This window comes from Malaya genurostris, chromosome 1, assembly GCF_030247185.1.
Source record: "Malaya genurostris strain Urasoe2022 chromosome 1, Malgen_1.1, whole genome shotgun sequence".
Lineage (NCBI taxonomy): Eukaryota > Metazoa > Arthropoda > Insecta > Diptera > Culicidae > Malaya > Malaya genurostris.
The window spans coordinates 125,735,673-125,759,487 of record NC_080570.1 but is presented as its reverse complement, the minus strand read 5'-3'; the positions used below and the strand labels follow the sequence as shown (position 1 = coordinate 125,759,487).

The 23,815-nt window shown below is 37.0% G+C and overlaps 1 protein-coding gene across 4 annotated transcripts in view; it reads left to right on the top strand.

Moving 5' to 3' along the window:
* Positions 1-23,815, top strand: part of LOC131425699 (protein white) — a 53,950-nt gene that overhangs the window by 11,591 nt on the left and 18,544 nt on the right. For all 4 annotated transcript variants that reach the window (XM_058587775.1, XM_058587773.1, XM_058587777.1 and 1 more), the window contains exon 2: positions 16,122-16,230. In XM_058587775.1, the coding sequence (XP_058443758.1) occupies positions 16,168-16,230 (63 nt within the window). In that variant the 5' untranslated portion in view covers positions 16,122-16,167. The remainder of the gene's footprint in view (positions 1-16,121; positions 16,231-23,815) is intronic.

Below are 23,815 nucleotides of genomic sequence, written 5' to 3'. Positions count from 1 at the left end.
TGTGTTGATACATTCATCAATGTTGTTTACGTAAAAGTTATATAAAAGGGGGCTTAAGCATGAGCCCTGAGGAAGACCCATGTAACTGAATCGTATTGTCGACAAATCACCATGTGCAAAATACATGTGTTTCTCGGACAATAGATTATGTAAAAAGGTATTCAAAACCGGCGAAAGACCATGCTGGTGCAGCTTCTTAGATAGGATATTTATAGAAACTGAATTAAAAGCCCCCTTGATATCTAGGAATACTGATGCCATTTGTTCTTTACGAGCAAATGCCATTTGAATTTCGGTTGAGAGCAACGCAAGACAATCGTTCGTTCCTTTATCCCTGCGGAAGCCGAATTGTGTATCTGAAAGTAAACCATTAGTCTCGACCCAATTGTCTAGACGGAAGAGAATCATTTTTTCGAACAACTTCCGGATACAGGAAAGCATAGCAATCGGCCGATACGAATTGTGATCGGAGGCTGGTTTCCCAGGTTTTTGAATGGCGATAACTCTCACTTGTCTCCAGTCGTGTGGAACAATATTACCCTCGAGGAACTTGTTAAACAAATTCAGCAAGCGCCTTTTGGCAGAGTCAGGAAGCTTTTTCAACAAGTTGAATTTAATTCTGTCTAACCCCGGGGCCTTATTGTTACACGACAAGAGCGCAAGTGAGAACTCTACCATCGAAAACGGTGTTTCGTTTGTATTCGAAGTCGCGGCGCGGGATATCTTCTGTTCCGGAATAGAATCAGGACATACTTTTTTAGCGAAATCGAATATCCAGCGGTTAGAATATTCCTCGCTTTCGTTCGTTGTGTTTTGGTTGCGCATTCGTCGGGCTGTGTTCCAAAGAGTGCTCATCGATGTTTCTTTTGTTAATCCGTCAACAAACCGTCGCCAGTAACCTAGTTTCTTTGCTTTAACTAAGTTCTTCATTTGCTTATCTAGCGCTGCGTAATTTCTATAATTATCAGGTGTTCCATATTTTCTGAACTTTTTGAATGCTAAAGATCTTTCCGCGTTCAGTGATGAGCACTCTTTGTCCCACCACGGGTTGGGAGGACGAATGTTAGTATTCGCGCCGGGTATACGTTTCGTCTGAGCTTGAATCGCAGTGTCGAGAATCAAGCCAGCCATAAACGTATACTCTTCCTCCGGAGGAAGTTCTTGTGTTGTTTCTAGTTTCTCAGATATCGATATTGCGTAGCATTTCCAATCAATATTTCGTGTGAGGTCATACAAAACATTGATTGTTTCCGATGGTCTTAATCCGCTGGCGATTGAAATTACGATAGGCAGATGATCGCTACCGTGGGGATCAGGGATTACCTTCCACGTGCAATCCAACCGTAGCGATGTCGAGCAGAGGGATAAGTCCAGCGCACTTGGTCTTGCTGGTGGTGCGGGAATTCGTGTCATTTCTCCCGTATTCAAGATTGTCATATTGAAGTTGTCGCAAATATCATGGATCATAGCTGATCTGTTATCATCATGAAGACAACCCCATCCCGTACCGTGAGAGTTAAAGTCTCCTAAAACTAACGTCGGTGCGGGAAGAAGTTGCATGATACTGCTGAGCCAGTGGTACCCAACTGAGGCTCTAGGGGGAATATAGATGGAAGCAATACAAAGGTCCTTGCCTTTAATTGTGACATGACATGCGGCAACTTCAATACCTGATATCGAGGGGAGGTTAATTCGAAAGAAGGAATAGCACTTTTTGATCCCCAAAAGTACTCCTCCGTAGGGATTATCTCGATCCAGGCGAATAATGTTAAAATCGTGGAAGTTTAGTGATACATCAGAAGTTAACCAAGTTTCGCACAATGCAAATGCGTCACATTTCAGATTATTTACTAAGTATTTAAAAGGATCTATTTTCGGGATGATACTTCTACAGTTCCACTGTAAAACAGTGATCGAATCCTTGACCTCGTTCGAAAAATTAGCCATCGAAGGAAACGATTGCTGAGAGGAGGGGCCATTTTGCAGTCAGCTGCATCAAAAACATTTTAACTTTTGGCAGGAAAGTCATCAAAATACCTTTTAGGGGGTCAGAAATGTTGAAGACGGAAAATATAAAGTCCACAATGTCACTGAATTTTACAAGTCCAGCACTTGATGTGTTTTCTGGTTCCTTGGGGACTTTCGGGGTTTTGGGTGTCCCCGGAAGTGTTGGATATTCTTTCTCCGATTTCAAGTCTCCGGAACTAGGAGCTTTTGGCTTCTTCTTTTCGTTTTTTTTACCAACACTTCCTTCTGCTGTTACTTTTGGAGGGCCTTCAAGAGATATCTTCGAACCCTTTCTAGGGAGTTTAGGAGATGATATATTTTTCCTCTTCCTAAAACTACGAGGGACAGTTGAAGATGTACCTTCTTGAGGATCGTCAGAGTCGCAATCGTCCGCAGACAAACAGGTGTAGGGGTTCTGTTCAGGTGGTGTGGCGATTTTCAGCATTTCTGCGAACGAGCGGTTTGATCGTTGCTTGAGAGATCGTTTCAAATGATCTCCACGCAATTTATACGCAGAACATGCTGTGAGGTCATGCGGGGCCGCCCCACAGTAAAGACACTTTTCAATGTCTCTGTCGCAAACGCCATCCGCATGACTCTCTCCACACTTCGAGCAGCGGGGCCGATTTCCACAATGGGAAGCTGTGTGTCCTAGTTGTTGACAACTAGTGCAATTCATTACCCGTGGTACGAAAAGTCGTACAGGTAGACGAACCCTGGCCAGGAGAACGAATTTCGGCAAAGCCGAGCCGGAGAAGGTCACCCGATACGAGTCCGAGCGGGGATAAGACTTTGTCCCATCCGCGGCGATCGATACTGAATGCAAACGTTTGCAGTCCAGTATCTTGACATTCTTAAGCAAGGGATCTTTAAAACATCCGACCCCATGTTTGAGAATGTCCTCGCATGTCAGACTTGGATCCGTGATCACTCCGTCTATCTCGACTTCGCGAGCTGGTATATAAACGCGGTAGTCCCGCGTAAAGTGATCGTTTCGAGCGATCTCATTAGCATGTTTCAGACTGGTCAACGAGACCCTGAGCTTATCGGGACGAATTTTTGAAATAAATTTCAATGTTGTATATTTCGACTCCAAGTCTTTAGATATTTTCAAAATATTAAGCGGTTTATTCTTCTCTTTGGTCCGAAAATAAACCACATAAAGGCCGGCCGAGGGTGAAGGCTCTTCGGGATACTGTTTAACCCGGTGAGTCTTACTATTTGGGGCAGATTTAAAATCTGTTTCCATTTTATCTTCGGGGGGCAGGGGAGAATTTAATGGACTTGCCATAGCGCGGTTGAGGTTCCGCGCAAATTATAGGGGGAGTCAAAATATAAGACGATAAAGGGACACGAAGGGAAAAAATATTATACTTAGCTAATGATCCGTAGCAACTCGGCCGCTGAGGCCAAGCGTTAGTTACAACGACCTCCGAGAATAAATATGCACACAGCACCGGTTCACGGCACCACACTAAACGTCGGTTCACTGTTCTTATTGTTTTAACACAATAGCACCCGGCACTGTCTAACGGTATTTATTGTTTATACTGTATTGATCTACTGCACAAGCTCACGAACAAAAGATCTGATATTAAATGACCTTGAAACGGATTAGAATGGATTAACGCACAGCTGCTCTAATGCAAACTACCATCCGATCGATACGACGGTCACGAAAGGAATGAACACATACAATATGACGCGAAACCTTCAAACGAAAGCCTTTTTGGAAGTACCCCATTCTCAATTTGTATTGAAACTTTCTGATTTCGTAATCCTTGCTGGTATATAATGCACAAAAACCATGAAACATCAAAATGTGATCAATCTTTACGAATCGAGAGGTCAAAAAGTTAACAGGCGGTTTCATTGTGCAATTTATTCCCGTGCTCCAGAGCCATGTGATTGTCAGGAATACGAAGCGCAAAATCGAGGCGGTTTTGTTCATGATAGCGAGTTCAGCATATATTGAATGGTTTTTATAACCTGTTGTAATCTTTCGTCGTTTTATGGATGACCAAATGTTGGTCTCATACGAACAACCAGAAAGAGTAGGTACAGTACAGTACAGTACAGGTGTTGTCATTCGTCATTTGTTCCTGCAATTTTAAAATAGATTAAATACTGTTTTTCAATGCATGAACATTTGCAAAAAAGTATCGCCCAGTGAAAGGCACACTGAAAAACTACTATTTTGGCGAGATTTTGTTTCATGACACTAGGACACCCGGGCTGAACCGGACGGTTTCCACATCTTCCACATTCCAAACCAGTAATTATTATTTAGATCCATAGATTGACTTCGTAAGCGCGGTTTCATGGCTACAAAAATTCATTGATCATGGTTCTATAACGATTTCCATTCATAGTAACGCGTCGTCCTTCCTCATTTTTAAACAAATAAAGATCGATGATTCCATCAGCCCATGGACCGAAACAAACACTTGGTAATTCTTGAACGGTGTGTGGTTTCTCATTGCTTCAACTACGGCAATTTTGCTTGTTTACGTATCCTTTCAACCAAAAATGCACCTCATCACTGAAAATAATTTTGCGCTATAAACAGGTTTAATTGAATACTGATTTTGAAAATAAAATTCCACGATTTGGAAGCGTTGTTCTGTAGTTAACCTATTCATGATGATTTGCCAAACAATACTGCGTAGAGACATTACTTTACACTGTCAAGAGAATAGAGTAATCCATATTGAAAATATAAACCCTCAAAAAACACCCGTTACTGCGCTCTACCGAGATTGTTCGAAAATTAAAATTTAATTGGAAAAATCATATTTGTTTACTTTCGTTCAAACATAGTCCAACACACAACCGCGGATCCAAAACACACGATTCGAATTACAATAACACAGATTTTAGCATTTCAATGGATAGGTTCTCAAAAGAACCGAACCATTGAATATCTTCCATGTTAAACGAGTTGGAGTGCATTTTTCTAGTACGCAAAGCGGTAATACGGTGACGGGGATATCACAAAAAATAATAATTCGATTAATTCCACAGAGGAGATTCTCAATTGCTATAGGTAGTTTGTAAATGAAGGATTTTCTAAAGAAAAAATTGATATTCGAGTATTGTTTTTTTTCGGAAAGAAATTGTTTTAATCCTCCTAGTGCTGTTATGATATTCTTCTGATACTACTTATATATTCATGAATATAACAAAGAAATTGTCATAAAACTTTTTATTGAAAATTTAATAAAATGGAAATGAGTATACTTGGACGTGCACTAGCATAACTTTTTCAATTTGGAATTAGTTTTGAGTCAAATATTATCCGTTTTTTGCATCGTCGCTCAAAATAAGTTAGTAAATTTTAAACGCACTTCACACTTCACAGAGTGTAGTTTAATTGGCAAAACGATTTTGCCGGTTACGAGAAAGCTATGGGTTCGAATCCTGCTTCTGAGGTAACTTTTTCGCAGTTTTCATTTCATAGTTGTGTTCGGATGTTTTTTTTAATCTCGTTAGATAGCGATTAAAATTAAAACTAGCTCAAGGCGGCTCTCTAAATCGTTCAAAATTTTCCGTTTTTTCCATTGTCGCATTGTCGGCTGAAAGCAAAACTCGGATAAGTGCATCTTAGTTTAGAAGACCCGTTTAAGTATTTTTGAATGCAAAAACCGGATAAAAACGTTGAGAGCATTTTAGCAAGAGCCGGACAACAAAATTTTGAATACAAAAACTACAAGGATCAGCCCCATAGGGTTTTGTTCGTGCCATTGATGTGGAACAAGGCAACCAAAATTTCTAATGATCTACAATCAAACAGTTCAATCAATCGTCACACTTTTGAATTCGCAATTGCACGAGAGTTTGCTTAGGCTGTGAACCATTTCGCGATTAATTTTAGCTTTTGGTTAAAATCTGACACATGAGTGGTTATTTTGTGTCGAGTAGTTAAATTTAATTAAATAATTGAATATTTCCCGCCCTACTTTGTTTATAACATATTTAATAAGACACACTGCCTTAGCTCTAAGATGTTGCGGTCGGAATCTACTTTTCACGTAGGTTTTAATGGACTGCCATTTTAAAGCTGTTTGATGCACAATCCAGTAAAAAAATTTTGATTTATATATAAAATGTAGTGTAGTACTCATATCACGTTCAGATACCAGAAAACTGTTATTTTAAATAATGGTTGGAGATTTTCAAAATTTTCATATAAATCATTAGGATTTTTACCATAAAAACATGAACATTTATTTCAGAAAATCTGCATAGAAGTTCTTCTTATTCTTCACTTCTGGGTGGTGTCACCTCACTTGAAATGACTCCGATTGATGGCACAGCAAGTTGGGCTATATTGCCAGCTATTTTTCGTTTCTTTTCACTGAACTACAAGTGAAAATCTCGATACGTGACAACGTGGAGTCGCAAAAGTACGGGTGAAAATCTTTTCTCGCGAAATACTCAAATTTTCACCGTGTTTACTCGTTGAGGGTTCCACCGGAGGTGGCAAAGAAGTTCAATTGCTGTAAAAACCACCAGCTACCGTTAACATAGTGGGTGTGGGTTTGTGAGGCATTCAAAACGGGCACAGTTGACAGATAAATTTAAGTCAAAATCATAATTCATTTTGCTTTGTAGTAAAAAATTGTAACCAAAAAAAAAATCCTGCGAATGTTCAAACTACTTACACTTGAAGGACTCACTGTTCACCATTTTCAAAATTGATTTTTTCACACCGGGAATACACGTACATGTTTGATGTTTTGTCAATACACGTAAACGAACTGATGATATTCATTTTAGGGGATGCTCGCATAACATTCATTTTCGTCACGTATAATCACAAACGAATTTCCAGACATGACAGTCACGATCTTTTTTTGGCGCACATCTACGGTCCTCCGTGAAACTGGCACCAATGGTGATAAATTGGTTGCACTGCTGAGTTCCCATCATCGCATTCATAATGCAAATGTCAAACCGTGAGAACCCTTTCGATACGTTAGCTCATTTGTATATATTGAGATTTCATGGCACACTTTGGTCGAAATGATAACAATGCAATTAATCTCGCGCTCCACCAAGCGGTGAGTGCGGTCATTTCAGAAGGTACCGGGAACTGACCAGATTTTTTTTATTATTTGTAAGCACAAACATGTCTTTATTATTTGTCTTTGATATAATATTCAATTAGACATTTGGAACGATTTTACGTGATTTTTCAAGTGATTTGAATGTGAATTTTTATTTGTGTGTCAAGATAATGAGCACGCTTACTTGTGGCTCTAAAGAATCGAATCAAAAATCACACTGTTTCGTAAAAACCATACCTACCCAAAATTGAATACAACGGGTATTACGAAAAATTTGAGTAGATATTACTCCCTTTTGTTGACATTTGTAAATGAGTATAAAGTACCAAAGACATTGGAAATCTACAGGTTCCGCCATCTAACATTTATTGTTGAACTAGCGGTTATTTCGACATTGGTAACCTAAATGTCACTTCTGATTTGACAGAAACTTAGTTGTATCCTTCCGCTGAACGAAAGTGGTTGTGTATACGCTTGAGGACCGCGTGAAAATAGTGCAGTTTTACTTTCAAAATCATGGTAATGTTGCGGAATGTGTGCAAAAAAAATCATCTTCTCGGATGAGGCGCATTTTCATGCATCCTCAGAGAGTGACGGCCAGCCGAGGCAGCCATTTGAATGAAATTATATTCCACAATTAACCGGAAGGATTGTACTTTAATATGAAAAAAATAAATTTTGAAATCGAATGAACCGTTTGTGATTTATTGCATGTTTAAAAAAAAGTTACATGGCGGACCCTGTCTTCATGCTTCACAGTGTATTTATATTTTTAAATGTAAACAAGCATTTTAATGTATTTTACTTACCAACTAGAGCCTGATACGGCTCGATATCTAAAACACTTTTATTTTTCCATACTGAATATTGGTAAAATTTTTACTACTCATTCGGGTCGGGTACGGGTACAGGTAATTTTTAATCGGGTACGGGTAAAATTTTTTATTTTTTTTCGGGTACGGGTCGGGTACGGGTAATTTTTTTAAATTATTGATCGGGTACGGATCGGGTACGGGTAATTTTTTAAATTTTTGATCGGGTACGGGTAAATTTTTTGCTGATCACTCGGGTACGGGTCGGGTTCGGGTATAAGAATTTCTATACCCGACCATCTCTAGTTCGTACCCACTCACAGTGGCCCAAAACTGGAAAAAGACGGTCAAAAGTCTGTACTGACTTTCTCTGATTTTTAAGACCTAACGTGTCTTTGAAGAAGTTTTACAAGATTATATTACGCTTCTTTTGAAAGTGGCACCTTAATTTTTGTTAAGGAAGTAGTACCAATTTCGAATAACAATAATTTTTTTTTCACATAAAAGTTTTTGTTTTCTATCTCATTTTGTAGAAAAAAACATTTGAAGTATTTTTGCTAAAGATATAAATAATGTAAAAAATTTATTTTTTGAGATATATTCGTTTTATTGTAAAAACAGTTTTTTAAATTTATCTACTTAGAATCTACCTCTATTACCTAAGCTCATGCTTGCACGCGCAACTTAAGCAAATTGTTGTAATTTTTGTTTTGTTTACTTTTTGACAATTAACAATATTAGAAAAAATCTAAGTGGAACTCGATGCAAATTTTTAGGCTTTTTCAAAATTAGTTTTAAATACAGGGTCCGGCACTCGAAGTGTAACCAATTAAAAAGGCCATAAATTCAGTTTCAGTTCAAGTTGGGCTATATTGCCAGCTATTTTTCGTTTCTTTTCACTGAACTACAAGTGAAAATCTCGATACGTGACAACGTGGAGTCGCAAAAGTACGGGTGAAAATCTTTTCTCGCGAAATACTCAAATTTTCACCGTGTTTACTCGTTGAGGGTTCCACCGGAGGTGGCAAAGAAGTTCAATTGCTGTAAAAACCACCAGCTACCGTTAACATAGTGGGTGTGGGTTTGTGAGGCATTCAAAACGGGCACAGTTGACAGATAAATTTAAGTCAAAATCATAATTCATTTTGCTTTGTAGTAAAAAATTGTAACCAAAAAAAAAATCCTGCGAATGTTCAAACTACTTACACTTGAAGGACTCACTGTTCACCATTTTCAAAATTGATTTTTTCACACCGGGAATACACGTACATGTTTGATGTTTTGTCAATACACGTAAACGAACTGATGATATTCATTTTAGGGGATGCTCGCATAACATTCATTTTCGTCACGTATAATCACAAACGAATTTCCAGACATGACAGTCACGATCTTTTTTTGGCGCACATCTACGGTCCTCCGTGAAACTGGCACCAATGGTGATAAATTGGTTGCACTGCTGAGTTCCCATCATCGCATTCATAATGCAAATGTCAAACCGTGAGAACCCTTTCGATACGTTAGCTCATTTGTATATATTGAGATTTCATGGCACACTTTGGTCGAAATGATAACAATGCAATTAATCTCGCGCTCCACCAAGCGGTGAGTGCGGTCATTTCAGAAGGTACCGGGAACTGACCAGATTTTTTTTATTATTTGTAAGCACAAACATGTCTTTATTATTTGTCTTTGATATAATATTCAATTAGACATTTGGAACGATTTTACGTGATTTTTCAAGTGATTTGAATGTGAATTTTTATTTGTGTGTCAAGATAATGAGCACGCTTACTTGTGGCTCTAAAGAATCGAATCAAAAATCACACTGTTTCGTAAAAACCATACCTACCCAAAATTGAATACAACGGGTATTACGAAAAATTTGAGTAGATATTACTCCCTTTTGTTGACATTTGTAAATGAGTATAAAGTACCAAAGACATTGGAAATCTACAGGTTCCGCCATCTAACATTTATTGTTGAACTAGCGGTTATTTCGACATTGGTAACCTAAATGTCACTTCTGATTTGACAGAAACTTAGTTGTATCCTTCCGCTGAACGAAAGTGGTTGTGTATACGCTTGAGGACCGCGTGAAAATAGTGCAGTTTTACTTTCAAAATCATGGTAATGTTGCGGAATGTGTGCAAAAAAAATCATCTTCTCGGATGAGGCGCATTTTCATGCATCCTCAGAGAGTGACGGCCAGCCGAGGCAGCCATTTGAATGAAATTATATTCCACAATTAACCGGAAGGATTGTACTTTAATATGAAAAAAATAAATTTTGAAATCGAATGAACCGTTTGTGATTTATTGCATGTTTAAAAAAAAGTTACATGGCGGACCCTGTCTTCATGCTTCACAGTGTATTTATATTTTTAAATGTAAACAAGCATTTTAATGTATTTTACTTACCAACTAGAGCCTGATACGGCTCGATATCTAAAACACTTTTATTTTTCCATACTGAATATTGGTAAAATTTTTACTACTCATTCGGGTCGGGTACGGGTACAGGTAATTTTTAATCGGGTACGGGTAAAATTTTTTATTTTTTTTCGGGTACGGGTCGGGTACGGGTAATTTTTTTAAATTATTGATCGGGTACGGATCGGGTACGGGTAATTTTTTAAATTTTTGATCGGGTACGGGTAAATTTTTTGCTGATCACTCGGGTACGGGTCGGGTTCGGGTATAAGAATTTCTATACCCGACCATCTCTAGTTCGTACCCACTCACAGTGGCCCAAAACTGGAAAAAGACGGTCAAAAGTCTGTACTGACTTTCTCTGATTTTTAAGACCTAACGTGTCTTTGAAGAAGTTTTACAAGATTATATTACGCTTCTTTTGAAAGTGGCACCTTAATTTTTGTTAAGGAAGTAGTACCAATTTCGAATAACAATAATTTTTTTTTCACATAAAAGTTTTTGTTTTCTATCTCATTTTGTAGAAAAAAACATTTGAAGTATTTTTGCTAAAGATATAAATAATGTAAAAAATTTATTTTTTGAGATATATTCGTTTTATTGTAAAAACAGTTTTTTAAATTTATCTACTTAGAATCTACCTCTATTACCTAAGCTCATGCTTGCACGCGCAACTTAAGCAAATTGTTGTAATTTTTGTTTTGTTTACTTTTTGACAATTAACAATATTAGAAAAAATCTAAGTGGAACTCGATGCAAATTTTTAGGCTTTTTCAAAATTAGTTTTAAATACAGGGTCCGGCACTCGAAGTGTAACCAATTAAAAAGGCCATAAATTCAGTTTGGAAAATTACTTTTACTTAATTCAAAGTACAAAATGTGTAAAAATAATACAAAATTTAGAATCAATTCACTTTTGCTCGATATGACCACCTTTTGCCTTGACTTGATGACTTGAGAGAGCGAAGGAGTTGCTTCGTTTGGCCGAATGTGACTTGCAGGTATTTTGGCCCACTCGCGGACAATAACTTTTTTCAGCGCCTCGAGACTGGTGTATCTTTCAGTTCGGACTTTGCTCTCCAAAATGGCCCAAAGAGAATAATTCATTGGATTCGCATCTGGTGAATTCGAGAGCCATTGTGTGGACGTGATGAAGTTCGGAACGTTGTTTTTCAGCCATTCTTGGTTCACTCGAGCTTTGTGAGACGGTGCCGAGTCCTGCTGAAACGTCCATGGTCTGCCACCGAAATGTTTGTCTGCCCACGGCTTCAAAGCAACCTCCAGAATACTTTCCCGATAATATGTCGCATTTACCTTGACGCCAGGCTCGATGAAAACGATTGGAGAGCGCCCATCTGCGGTTACAGCGGCCCAAACCATTATCTATTGCGGGTGCTGCCTCCTGGTGGCCAATCGATGACTCAAATTCTCGTATGAACGGTCAGTCAAGTAAACCCTATCGTTTTGAGAGTTTACGAATTGCTCAATTGGAAAAATTTTTTCGTCAGAAAATACAATGTTCGGAAATTGACCGCTTTCGGCTAAACGAAGCAACTGCTTCGCTCTCTCAAGTCATCAAGTCAAGGCAAAAGGTGGTCATATCGAGCAAAAGTGAATTGATTCAGAATTTTGTATTATTTTTACACATTTTGTACTTTGAATTAAGTAAAAGTAATTTTCCAAACTGAATTTATGGCCTTTTTAATTGGTTACACTTCGAGTGCCGGACCCTGTATTGAAAATCCGAAATATTATCAAAAGTTCAACACATTAAAAAAATGGAAAAATGTTTTCCAAACAAACCTTTAAATTGAGTTATTGCAAAGCAACACGTTTTTTAAGACGATATGTTGATCGTGCAACGCTCACTTAGAGATGTGCGAAACAGCTCATACCGGTGAGCAGCTCCGAACCGATCAGCTCACTAAAGGGAATCGATTCAATGTATCAGCTCATCAACTCATTTAGATTGAACTGAAGGTTTGTTTTGAGCGCCGTTTTTCTTACTCCGTTTTTCTTTCATACGCATGATCGAAATCATTTATACACAAAGAACAATGCTTTGCGAACTAACTGGTCTGCGAATTATTATTATGTCACATTTGAGAATATCTGCAAAAGTGGCATCCCTGAATGTACCTTAGCCTACTGAGTGAGAAGTAAGATTTCTTATTTACAATGGCTTATTCAATCTGTTAAAGAAAGATAGATGCACATTTTGAAGAACTGACGCGAGCTCATGCACACATTTCTTCTCATTTATTAGGTTTTTTACCGTCACTGCTAACCTCAATCGGATGAACACTTTTTGACAGTCCAGCAGTACTGTTGAAATTTCTTTTGTTTGTTTATTGACAAATTGGATCAGACCATTTACGGTCCGTATCACCTAAATAAAGTTTTAAAACATTTGTTCACGATTGAATACGTTTCGTTTTTGATATTTATTAAATAAAAAAGACTAGTTGCAAAGTGTAAAGATGATTGTTTTAGATGTGCTCTTCGATTTTTGTTTAAGCTTGTTTGTAAACAGTACCACTGAACTGTCAAGGATGAATACTTGTTCATTTGTGTCGTCACGATAAAAAACCTAATAACTCTCTCTTCAAGAGCCGAATATCCGTTCAGCTCGTAGCTTGTTTCCACCTTACCAGCAGGGATGCCAGGTCATTTTTTCAAAAATCTGTGATCAAGCCAAAAACTTGTCTGTGAAAAATCTGTGCACGTTTCCCCATTTTCATAATAGTTGATCGGAATAATTTTGGTAACCAAAAAAAAAAAGGTCTCACTATTTTCTACCGCTCTGTAATTTTTGATGCTAAACTGTGATCAATTTTAAAAATCTGTGATCGATTTCAGAATTTGTGTAAATCTGTGACCATTTTCAGAAATCTGTGAAAATCTGTCCCATTTTTTAAATCTGTGCAAAAGGTTGAAAATCTGCGATACACAGATTTATCACTGAACCTGGTATCCCTGTTTACCAGTGCGGTGAACTGGTGAGCTGCGGTTCTTTTAAAAAGAGCTGTGAGCTATCAGCTCACTTTAAAGATTCGATTCACTGGAATAGCTCAGGATCCAATTGCCATCTCTACGCTCACTGCAAAAGTGAGTTACAGAAATAGCAGACGCGTGACGCCCTACACTTCTTAACCATTCATGATTTCAGCATGGCCATAGTGAAAATGAATCAATAGTACTCAGAATATTCTCATTGGAAAATAAATTAGATTAGGAATATATTTTCCTATAAGTATTGTAAAAGTTTGCTGCATTAAGTTGCATATTTCGCTTCAGTACAAGGCTTCCTAGGTAAAAATAGGTAAAATGATGTTTAACTTTTCCAGAAAAGAATAAACCTAGGCATTACCTTCTACAAAATTATGGGGTTTTATATTTTCTACAACTATTCCAAACAAAGTAAGAATTAAAAAAAACTTGAAACAAGTTATGATTAGAAAACTAGTTTTAAGGAGGTTGTCATAATTCAATAACTAACACTAACTTTGAAAAGGCCTAAAAACAAAAGTTCCATCGAGTTCCGCTAAAACTGCGGCCCAGTTCAAAGTTTGACGGATGGAAAGTTATTTGGGTTTATTTTGCACTGGAAATAATTTCGACTAAAGAATTAATATTAGAATTTTCTTTACAAGATTTTTTTCAGTGTCGGAAAATAACCATCGATCTGTCAAAAATAAACATGCTTTCGAGCAGGGTTATTTTTGACAACATCAAAATAACCACTCGAGTGTCAGATTTCAACCAAAAGTTAAAATTAACCACGAAATGGTTCACAGCCTTAGATTGATCTTGATTAGGAACCAACACCGAACATTGTTTGTTTTATAGCCGACGAAAACACACCAATATCCCAAATGTATGCAGTACATACTTGCGATACGATTTTAATATTTAAGCTTCTCTTCGCCAAGCTTGTTCAAGTTTTGTATGCAAGCAGTTATTTTTATAGCGTTGAGTTTCTCTACCATTCTGCGATTTCGGTTGAAGCGATAAACTTATTCTCATTATCAATCGAGTTCAACTTATATAAATTAGAAATTAATCCTAAGCACTCAAAATTTACCCTGGGTAGTTGTCAATTTCTCAGGCGAAACGACATAACATGGAATTTCATCCGAGCTTGCATTACACAAGAACAGAGCATACCAATTAAACCCTCAAATCGTTTTATGGCACTCTTTGTCTTGCTGTCTAACAAAAACCTACCTCCAGCATGCTACTTGTAGGACTAAAACCTTAGCTATAATTTCACTTCTATTTATAGATCCGCGTGCTTCCAACAGCTTCGCCTTCGCATCGATTTACCAATCAGACCGATGCTTTCCCTTTGATAAATCGCTTACTCCTTCAAAACCGTCTTTTATGTCAGGGAAATCCGATATGCCAGAGATTTTTAGCAGACAAAATAGGACACTGCTCGCTACTAATCAAAATTTCAATCATTTATAATTGAAAATACGTGGCTTGATACATTCAAATCGTATCTAAATATTTCCAATCAAATAACAAAATAATATTAATAATTGATACAAAATATACTGAGCTGTAAGTGTTTAAAACCTGATCACATTTCTACGTGTATTTTTCCTTGAGTTTCTGATTTGCACTCCTATATAGAAAATAAAGATGTGTTCCACATCAAAATTGAACACAAACCTAATCGGTTCTTCCGAAACAAATGTTTTTATTCTGCCAAAAAAAATGCATAGGTCAAATTTTTTTCTTGTCCGGCTCTTGCTAAAAAGATGTTTCTAAGCTATTCTTCCATTGCAAAATCTGTGTCCCAGTTTTGCTCTTATTGTTTTCATCTGGTTTTCGCATTCAAAAACACTTATCCGACAAATTCAAAAACATTTATCCGACTTTTGCATTCAGTAGTTCAAATGATGATATGAGAATTCAAACACTTTTCACCCTATAATTTCGGTAATCAGATCCGGAAGGAATGCAACAACAATCTCATAGACCGTAGGACTTTTCATTCAAGCTGTACTTTGCGAACAATGAGAACGATTCAATTTTGAACGTGAAAAATTGAACTCCGGTTGGAAAGGGCTATGTTTAAATACTGTGTCTGTGCACGTTAACAGTCGGGGATGCCGAGAGCAAAAAATTACCTGGGTATAGAGCTGCACAGAATGACATCAAATATCATAATTTTTTTTACGATAAAGGAATGCCTCCAAAGGCGTCTACTCCCACATCTAAGGTCACACAATGGTCCTACGCTTTGCTGGCCGGATTTAGTCTCGTGTCATTACTCGAAACATGTTCTGAAGTGGTAGAATGAGGTCAAATTAGCGCTGAAAGACTTCAGTACCCTGGAACTGCGGCCAATTTAAAAGTACTGAAGGAAGGAGGAAAAAATGTATTTCCTTGCAAAAAAGGTTGGTTCACACACCTTATGAGCAGTGTAAAGAGGAAGGTTCGTGTATTTGGATAGGGTATTAAAATTGAATAAAACAAGCATGGGAAACGTTTAAGAATATTTTTTATTTGATTTCTTGATAGTTTGGAGATGATCGGTTGAATGTATCGGGAGAATTGAGTCCGTACATTGTTAAACAAGTTCGAGTTATTTTTCTTCAAATTCGAAGCTTCTGCGACTGAAAATAGGTATCACTGGTAATTCGAACGTGTTTTTCTCTGATGAGAAATTCTGATTGTGATATTCGCGGTCAAAAACTTTTCACACGTGTAAAACGCATTCAAGAAAAAAATAATTGTTTTACTCAAATACAATACTTAAATTTTGATAAATTACGCATCTCTATTTACAGACTTGGGCTTCGCAAATAGGAAAACTGAGAGCACTACTGGAACATCATGACAATCAACACAGACGACCAGTATGCTGATGGTGACAACAAAAATTACAACACGACAAGGGTAGGTATATCAATTAACGTAAAACTTTTGTTTAAATCTGGGTCTCTGAATTTTTTAATCCATTTGAACCAATCAGACCATTTATAGTGAGTTGCTGAATTGATGGAATCAATAGGATACAAAATGCTCGACGAATACCTAGATTTTCATATATAATGTTTACGAGTTCGACACTACAGACATTATTATTTTCTGCAGCAAATCTAGAAGCCGATACAACAACAAAAAATTAATTTTACATGTGAATAACATGTAAAATTATATTGTTCAGTATTTAGAACTATCGAAGTCATGCGTTGAACTTAACGTAAAAATACTCAATTTTTTATGCACATTTTTTCCGACTAAGAAGGCGTAAATTTACAATTTTCCTAATGTGTATGCGATGAGCAAGAAACTGTATGTAAAGGGTGATTTTTTAAGAGCTTGAGAACTTTTTTAAACAATAAAACGCATAAAATTTGCAAAATCTCATCGGTTCTTTATTTTAAACGTTAGATTGGTACATGACATTTACTTTTTGAAGATAATTTCATTTAAATGTTGACCGCGGCTGCGTCTTAGGTGGTCCATTCGGAAAGTCCAATTTTGGGCAACTTTTTCGAGCATTTCGGCCGGAATAGCCCGAATTTCTTCGGAAATGTTGTCTTCCAAAGCTGGAATAGTTACTGGCTTATTTCTGTAGACTTTAGACTTGACGTAGCCCCACAAAAAATAGTCTAAAGGCGTCAAATCGCATGATCTTGGTGGCCAACTTACCGGTCCATTTCTTGAGATGAATTGTTCTCCGAAGTTTTCCCTCAAAATGGCCATAGAATCGCGAGCTGTGTGGCATGTAGCGCCATCTTGTTGAAACCACATGTCAACCAAGTTCAGTTCTTCCATTTTTGGCAACAAAAAGTTTGTTAGCATCGAACGATAGCGATCGCCATTCACTGTAACGTTGCGTCCAACAGCATCTTTGAAAAAATACGGTCCAATGATTCCACCAGCGTACAAACCACACCAAACAGTGCATTTTTCGGGATGCATGGGCAGTTCTTGAACGGCTTCTGGTTGCTCTTCACTCCAAATGCGGCAATTTTGCTTATTTACGTAGCCATTCAACCAGAAATGAGCCTCATCGCTGAACAAAATTTGTCGATAAAAAAGCGGATTTTCCGAATGGACCACCTAAGACGCAGCCGCTGTCAACATTTAAATGAAATTATCTTCAAAAAGTAAATGTCATGTACCAATCTAACGTTTAAAATAAAGAACCGATGAGATTTTGCAAATTTTATGCGTTTTATTGTTTAAAAAAGTTCTCAAGCTCTTAAAAAATCACCCTTTATATTGAACTGTTAACTTTGTTCAATTGAATCTATTACACTTTTTCATATCATGGTAGATGCTGTTTCACAACTGTTCATTGGAATATAAACTGGAAATCAAGATTACCTATTTTTTGAGGAGAAATCACTCATTGTCGAGCTCTTCTATAAGCTACTCAAAATTAGGTCGTCATATATTCAAACTTTGACTAGATCGTAAGAAAATGCGTGCTTTGCCATGGCATAACACTTTTGGTAAACTTACATTTACCTAAATATTGAGGTTATAACACGTTACCTAAAATTGGGGAGATACACTTTAGTTGATTTTGGGTGTAGGTTTTGACCCAAAATTAGGTAGCGGCTGGTAAGATTGGTACTCTTAAGATTAAATTTTGGTATTTATTCACAAATGCTAATTAATTAATTTTAGCTGTATTCTTTGCATTATTTGGTTGTTACCATTAGAATATATTTGCTCTCGCAATTCTGTTGTTTTTTTTCTAAGAAAAATTGTCAACTTTGTAATGTGGCACTCTTTTTACGAACCAAATCCCAAGACCTAATTCTTCTTACGAACTACCCAGGTAACCAGTAAGCACTAATAATGGCATTAGTATGGCCTTTTATGAGCACCAAAAATGCTTATAGCTCTATATCTGCAATCTGAAAGCTCATCTGTTGTAAATCAATCAGAATTCAGCTTTCAAAATGCACACCAGCCATAAATAAGCATTATCTATGAATAGCCGTATATTTTGCCAAAGTCGGCCTAAATTCAGTTTCAAGTGCAATTGAAATGCCATTTAGAGATTATTTGCTGTCATAATGCGGCATCAGTATGTGCTTATTGGTAACCGGGTAAGTTCCAAATAACGTAAACTATTTTTACGAACATACTTCGTAACAGATAATACAATGAAAACAGATTTCCAGCTCATTTACATTCCTTGGAAACTACTATAATATGAGTATTTTTGAAACGGGTTTAAAGAGTGCATGCCGGAAAATGATGTTTGAGGTATTTTGTAAATCCAAGATGGCGATTCCTGTTTATTGATATTTTTTGAGAACCTTAATAATATGGATTTTTGGAACGGGTTTGATGAGTGGATGTCGGGAAACGATGTTTGAGGTGGTTCTAAAATCCAAGATGGCGACCTTCGGTTTATTTATTATCCTGGAATGCTATTATAATATGGGTATTTTCGGACTATATTTGATAACTAGATACCGAGAAGTCATGTTTAGGCAAGTTTCAAAAATCAATATTATAAGTTTAGGTTCCTCGATGTACCATTACGATATGATTAAAGACTGTTCCAGAAAGTATGGACGCAACCAAAAACCGCTACCATTTCGCAATGGTTCAGAATCTGTCAATTTTTATGGCTGCGTCCTGTTGTTTACACTCTTCTCTAACCACTTGTGCAGTTGTTTATTCGTTTTCATTAATTTGTTTCGAAATGCGTGGACTTTCAGCAGAACAACGTCGGAAAATTGTGTACAAATGGTGCACAGAACGCGGACTGAGAAAGATAGCAAAAATCGAAGGAGTAAGTGAAAAAGCCGTGCGAAATGCAATCAGGAAGTTCGGTGAGGATCACACCTTTGAGGATAAACCGAAAACGGGTCGAATAAAAGGTCCTGCTAACCCTCAGTTGGATAAACGTATACTGAAGGCGTTCGAGAAAAAGTGGGCACTTCAAAGTCAAATGTTCTTCGTGCTAAAGAACGTTTGAATCTTCGAACCTATAAGCAACAGAAACAACCAAAACGTAGTCCGAAACAAGAAGCATCGATCAGGCCGAGGGTTCGAAAGCTGTACAATACGATTCTTGCTGGAAATTTGAACTGCATAACCATGGACGACGAAACCTACGTGAAACTCGATTACAAATCCTTGCCGGGAGCACAATATTATACAGTGCGAGAAAGGCAAGTGTTAAACCAGTCCGAGACATCGATTGAAGTCGAAAAATTTGGTGAGAAAGCTATGGCCTGGCAAGCAATTTGTAGCTGCGGTAAGATTTCGAAACCCTTCATCACCACTGCTTCAATGAACAGCGAAATATACATCAAGGAATTTTTACAAAAACGACTTCTACCCATGATTCGAAGCCACAAGGATCCTGTTGTCTTCTGGCAAGATCTTGCTTCTCGCCACTACTCCAAATCAACGGTAGAATGGTATACTACCAAAAATGTCACTTTCGTGCCCAAAAGACATGAATCCACCAAATTGCCCACAACTTCGACCAATTGAGGAATTTTGGGCATTAACGAAGGCACATCTTAGGAAACATGTCTCGGCAGCCGAAACCATTCAACAGTTCGAAAAAGATTGGAAAAAAGTGTCAAAATTTGTCTCCAAGAAGTCTGTACGGAATTTAATGAGGAACGTTCGCAAGACCTTCTTGCCTTGCGCCAGCTAGTCTACAATGGCTAAGTAGCAAATGTTGAGAATAATATTCTGTTGTTGTAGTCTAATATTATCAGTGGCCCTTATTACCGGTGTCACTACACGGTGAAAGCCAAGTGAAGTGACTGTGACCCTTATTACGGGTATCACTTCACGGTGGAAATCAAAAGAAGTGAATTTAGGTCCTTATTACGGAAGTCGCTTCACAGACAAAAGTAATTACTTGGATGAACTTGATGTCATTATGAACATCACGCTACCAAATTTTTCTTGAAAAAATTAGTTTTTTCCACCACAGCGATCACTTCACTATGCGTGATACTGGTAATAGGTAAAATCAAGTGAAGTGACATGTAACTGAAGTGAATGTGAAAGTGGATGTGAGAACGGTAATAAGGGCCAGTATATCGAATAAAATTTGAATATCTAACACTTGTGAATTATTTACAGCGAAATCAAAGTGCGTCCATACTTTCTGGGACAGTCTTTATATGCCTTTTGAAAAATAGATGTATTTCAGGAAACGATTCTTGCAATCGTTTTTTTTTTACTCTAGGTGGCGACCACTGGTCGATATTGTTGAATAATTTCGAAATAACCATAACAAGTAGACGTCGGAAAAGCTTATTCGAGTGCCTTGAATTACAATTTTATATTGTTATAGTCATGTTGTATGATTTCAATATTTCATTGAACAACTGAAAGTCATAATGTAATATTCAAAAGCGACCACAAACATAAATCTTTTGCTTCAAGTCAATGTGTGTCAAATTTTCTTAAAATATTTTTATTTTGAGTGTTACACAAATCACATTTTTTTAGCGTACGTGATAAAATCCAAAAAAAAGTATTGTTACTCTCATCACGTCATATCTGTTATCGCTTCCAGATTTTCAGCATCTATTCATCAAATTCGTTCTGAAAATACCCAAATTGTATTGGTGTTTAAGCAATATCAATAATCCGGAAGTCGCCATCGTAGAATTCATCACCACCATCACCACATTCCGGACATCCAGAGCTTAAAATTGTCACGCATTCTCGATGAAAGAGTCCAATCGACGACACGACCAGACACTCCGAAGAAAAATCGGAGTAGAAAGTGTCTGTGAGTGATTTTCCGTCAGTTACCACAAATTTAACGACCCCTTGATAATGATAAAATTAATCTTTTTAGGCAACACTGTTCTCGTTGCTATGCGTTATTTGTCAAGGAACCGCAATTGTAGAAATAAACAAACAAATAGGAAAAGTATCCCGATCCATTGTCAGTAGCCACGAAAATGCAAGCGAAAAAGGATCAAATTCGAAATAAAGCGATATATTCTCTTGTGTGCAGTCATGTATTTCAAAATCGGTTGCAACACAAGAGGAAACTGAATTTACAATCATGTGTATTTGCTAATAATCAAGTAAAATTACTGTCTCTAGAACTCGAAAAAACGTGGAGCAGGATGTTAATTTTGTCTATTGTGTATTCAATTAAGACCAAAAACATTATTTCGTAACACTATAAGAACCCTCACAGAAGTTTAAATCAATGGGAAAAGAACGATAATGAAATTGCTGCGTTCTGTGATGTCGATTTGAAACACCATTATTAAATTTAAGCTATTTTCAAAGATCCTTTATACATTGAATCAGTAACAAAAAAATGCATTTATTTATGTTATTTCTCTGCTAAATCATGCTAAAAAGCTTGATTGAATGAGGATCATTATTGGAGATGCGTTTGAAGTCTTCTCAAGAGAATTTTCCAAGAATTATCCAGATGTCATACTAAAACTATTCTATGGTTGGCAAAAGTCATGTCAAATGTCAGTCTCAATGGCGTTAAAAAATAGTAATGCTGATGATACGATCTACTTAGAAGAAATTCTTAGTCGCATAATTCGAATATTTTATGAAAACTATGCAATAGTTTCAATTCATTATTGAATTTTTCTAATAGAGATGGTGTGAGATGCTGATGTAGTTGATTGGTAACTGCTATGCTATCAAATTTTCGGTGAATACAATTACTGGTGGTGCAAATAAAATGATATAACTTATCGGTATCGCAAAAACATAGCGCTTCAATTAACTTTTAAGGGCCGATTCTTGTTCTTAGGTACAGTGGTAAAATGCGCGACTGGTATATCGACTCGGAGTTAGTTTTTGTTTATCTACACAAACATACCTTTGAACAACAGTATCCAAGGTTTCTGTTATTCGAAATCAATAATTTATCAAATCGAGTTGCCAGTTTTAACAAATTTTCAAGGTATTTTGTTTTGACATTTCGAGTTACTGAGGGGTAGTCAGATTTGCGATACAGTTTTAATAGACGAGTGGCAGGTCGTGTCGTCGGTCCAATCCAACAACATCGCATTCGTTTTTTGCTGTCTCATTCGTAAATGACCGCATCCAAAACAAACGAAGAGAGACGAAGCATTTTCATCTCTCATTGCGAAAAAAGAGAGTATCACTATTCAATCACTCATTCCTCTATAACAAGACGAAACCAAACTAACGGCTGCAGGAAGAATCAATTAATTTCAATTCTCATTCTTTCATCGATATATTGGTCCTTATTACCGTTCTCACTTCCACTTCTACTTTCACTTCACTTACATGTCACTCCACTTGATTTTACCTATTACCAGGCCCTTATTACCGGTGTCACTACACGGTGAAAATTAAGTAAAGTGAATGGAAGTCATTATCACGAAAGTCGATTGAGAAGAAAAAGTAATTACTTAGATGAGTTTGTGGTTATTACGAACATCACATAACCAAAATTTTGTTGGAATAATGTTTTTTTTCACTACAATGATTACTTCACTGTGCGTGATACTGGTAATAAGGAAAACCAAGTGAAGTGACATGTAAGTAAGGTGAATGTGAAAGTGGAAGTGTGAACGGTAATAAAGGCCATTATGAATCGTTTTCTGTCATTATCGATTCTCAAAGCTTCGGTTGAACATCGACACTACAAACTATGAGATTTTCATTTAAAACCGAAAATGACTGAAAGGGCAAATGAAAGAAAGAACTACAGTTCCGCTTATGTCGTTGACTAGACATGGATCTCGTTCTCATAATTTGCAAGGGTAGCTGAGAGTGACATTTATTTTTCGTAATTTTCGTATATTTTGAGCCAATGAAAATGACTTTTTTTTAGTTCTGCCGACATCTACTTATCAAATCCTTTCCGAAAATGGCTATATGATTGGGGGTTTCCACATTCATTGTAAAAAAAACATTTTTTTGCAAATAACGTAAACACTTTTTACGAACCAAATTCCAAATAACGTAAACTTTTTTTACGAACTATTGGAGGTTTTGGTGTATAAAAATTATACCACATTGAAGGAAGATCACTCAACGTTTCAGTTTTATAAAAATAGGAAAGAAGCCGTATTCAGGAACGAATTTTTGGTTGTCTTGAAACCGTTCGGTTTTGCCAATTGCGCTACACTAGTGCTACACTTATTTGCACTCATCGAAAGTTCAGTGTAGCTCCGTCCTACGACATCGTTTATTGTAGTCAATGGTTACTGTTTATGTTTTCATCATGGGCTTATCCACTCACGATACGACTTTAAATAGTTTTTTTTTTTCAATTTAGCCTCGAAAAGTGTTCCACAAACAGGTTGCTGAGTTGTTTTTCGACAGTGCCGTTTCAACGAATGTGAATAAATAACAGGAGCAATAATGCAACAAGATACACACCCCAATGTTACCCAATTAGGATGGGAAAAATAAAACGGTGCCCGAAACTTGATAGCCATTTGGATAAATAAACGGAACTTGGTGCTTAAAACACATATTTTTGCGCATTTCTGAACGCAACTACACAACCTAATGG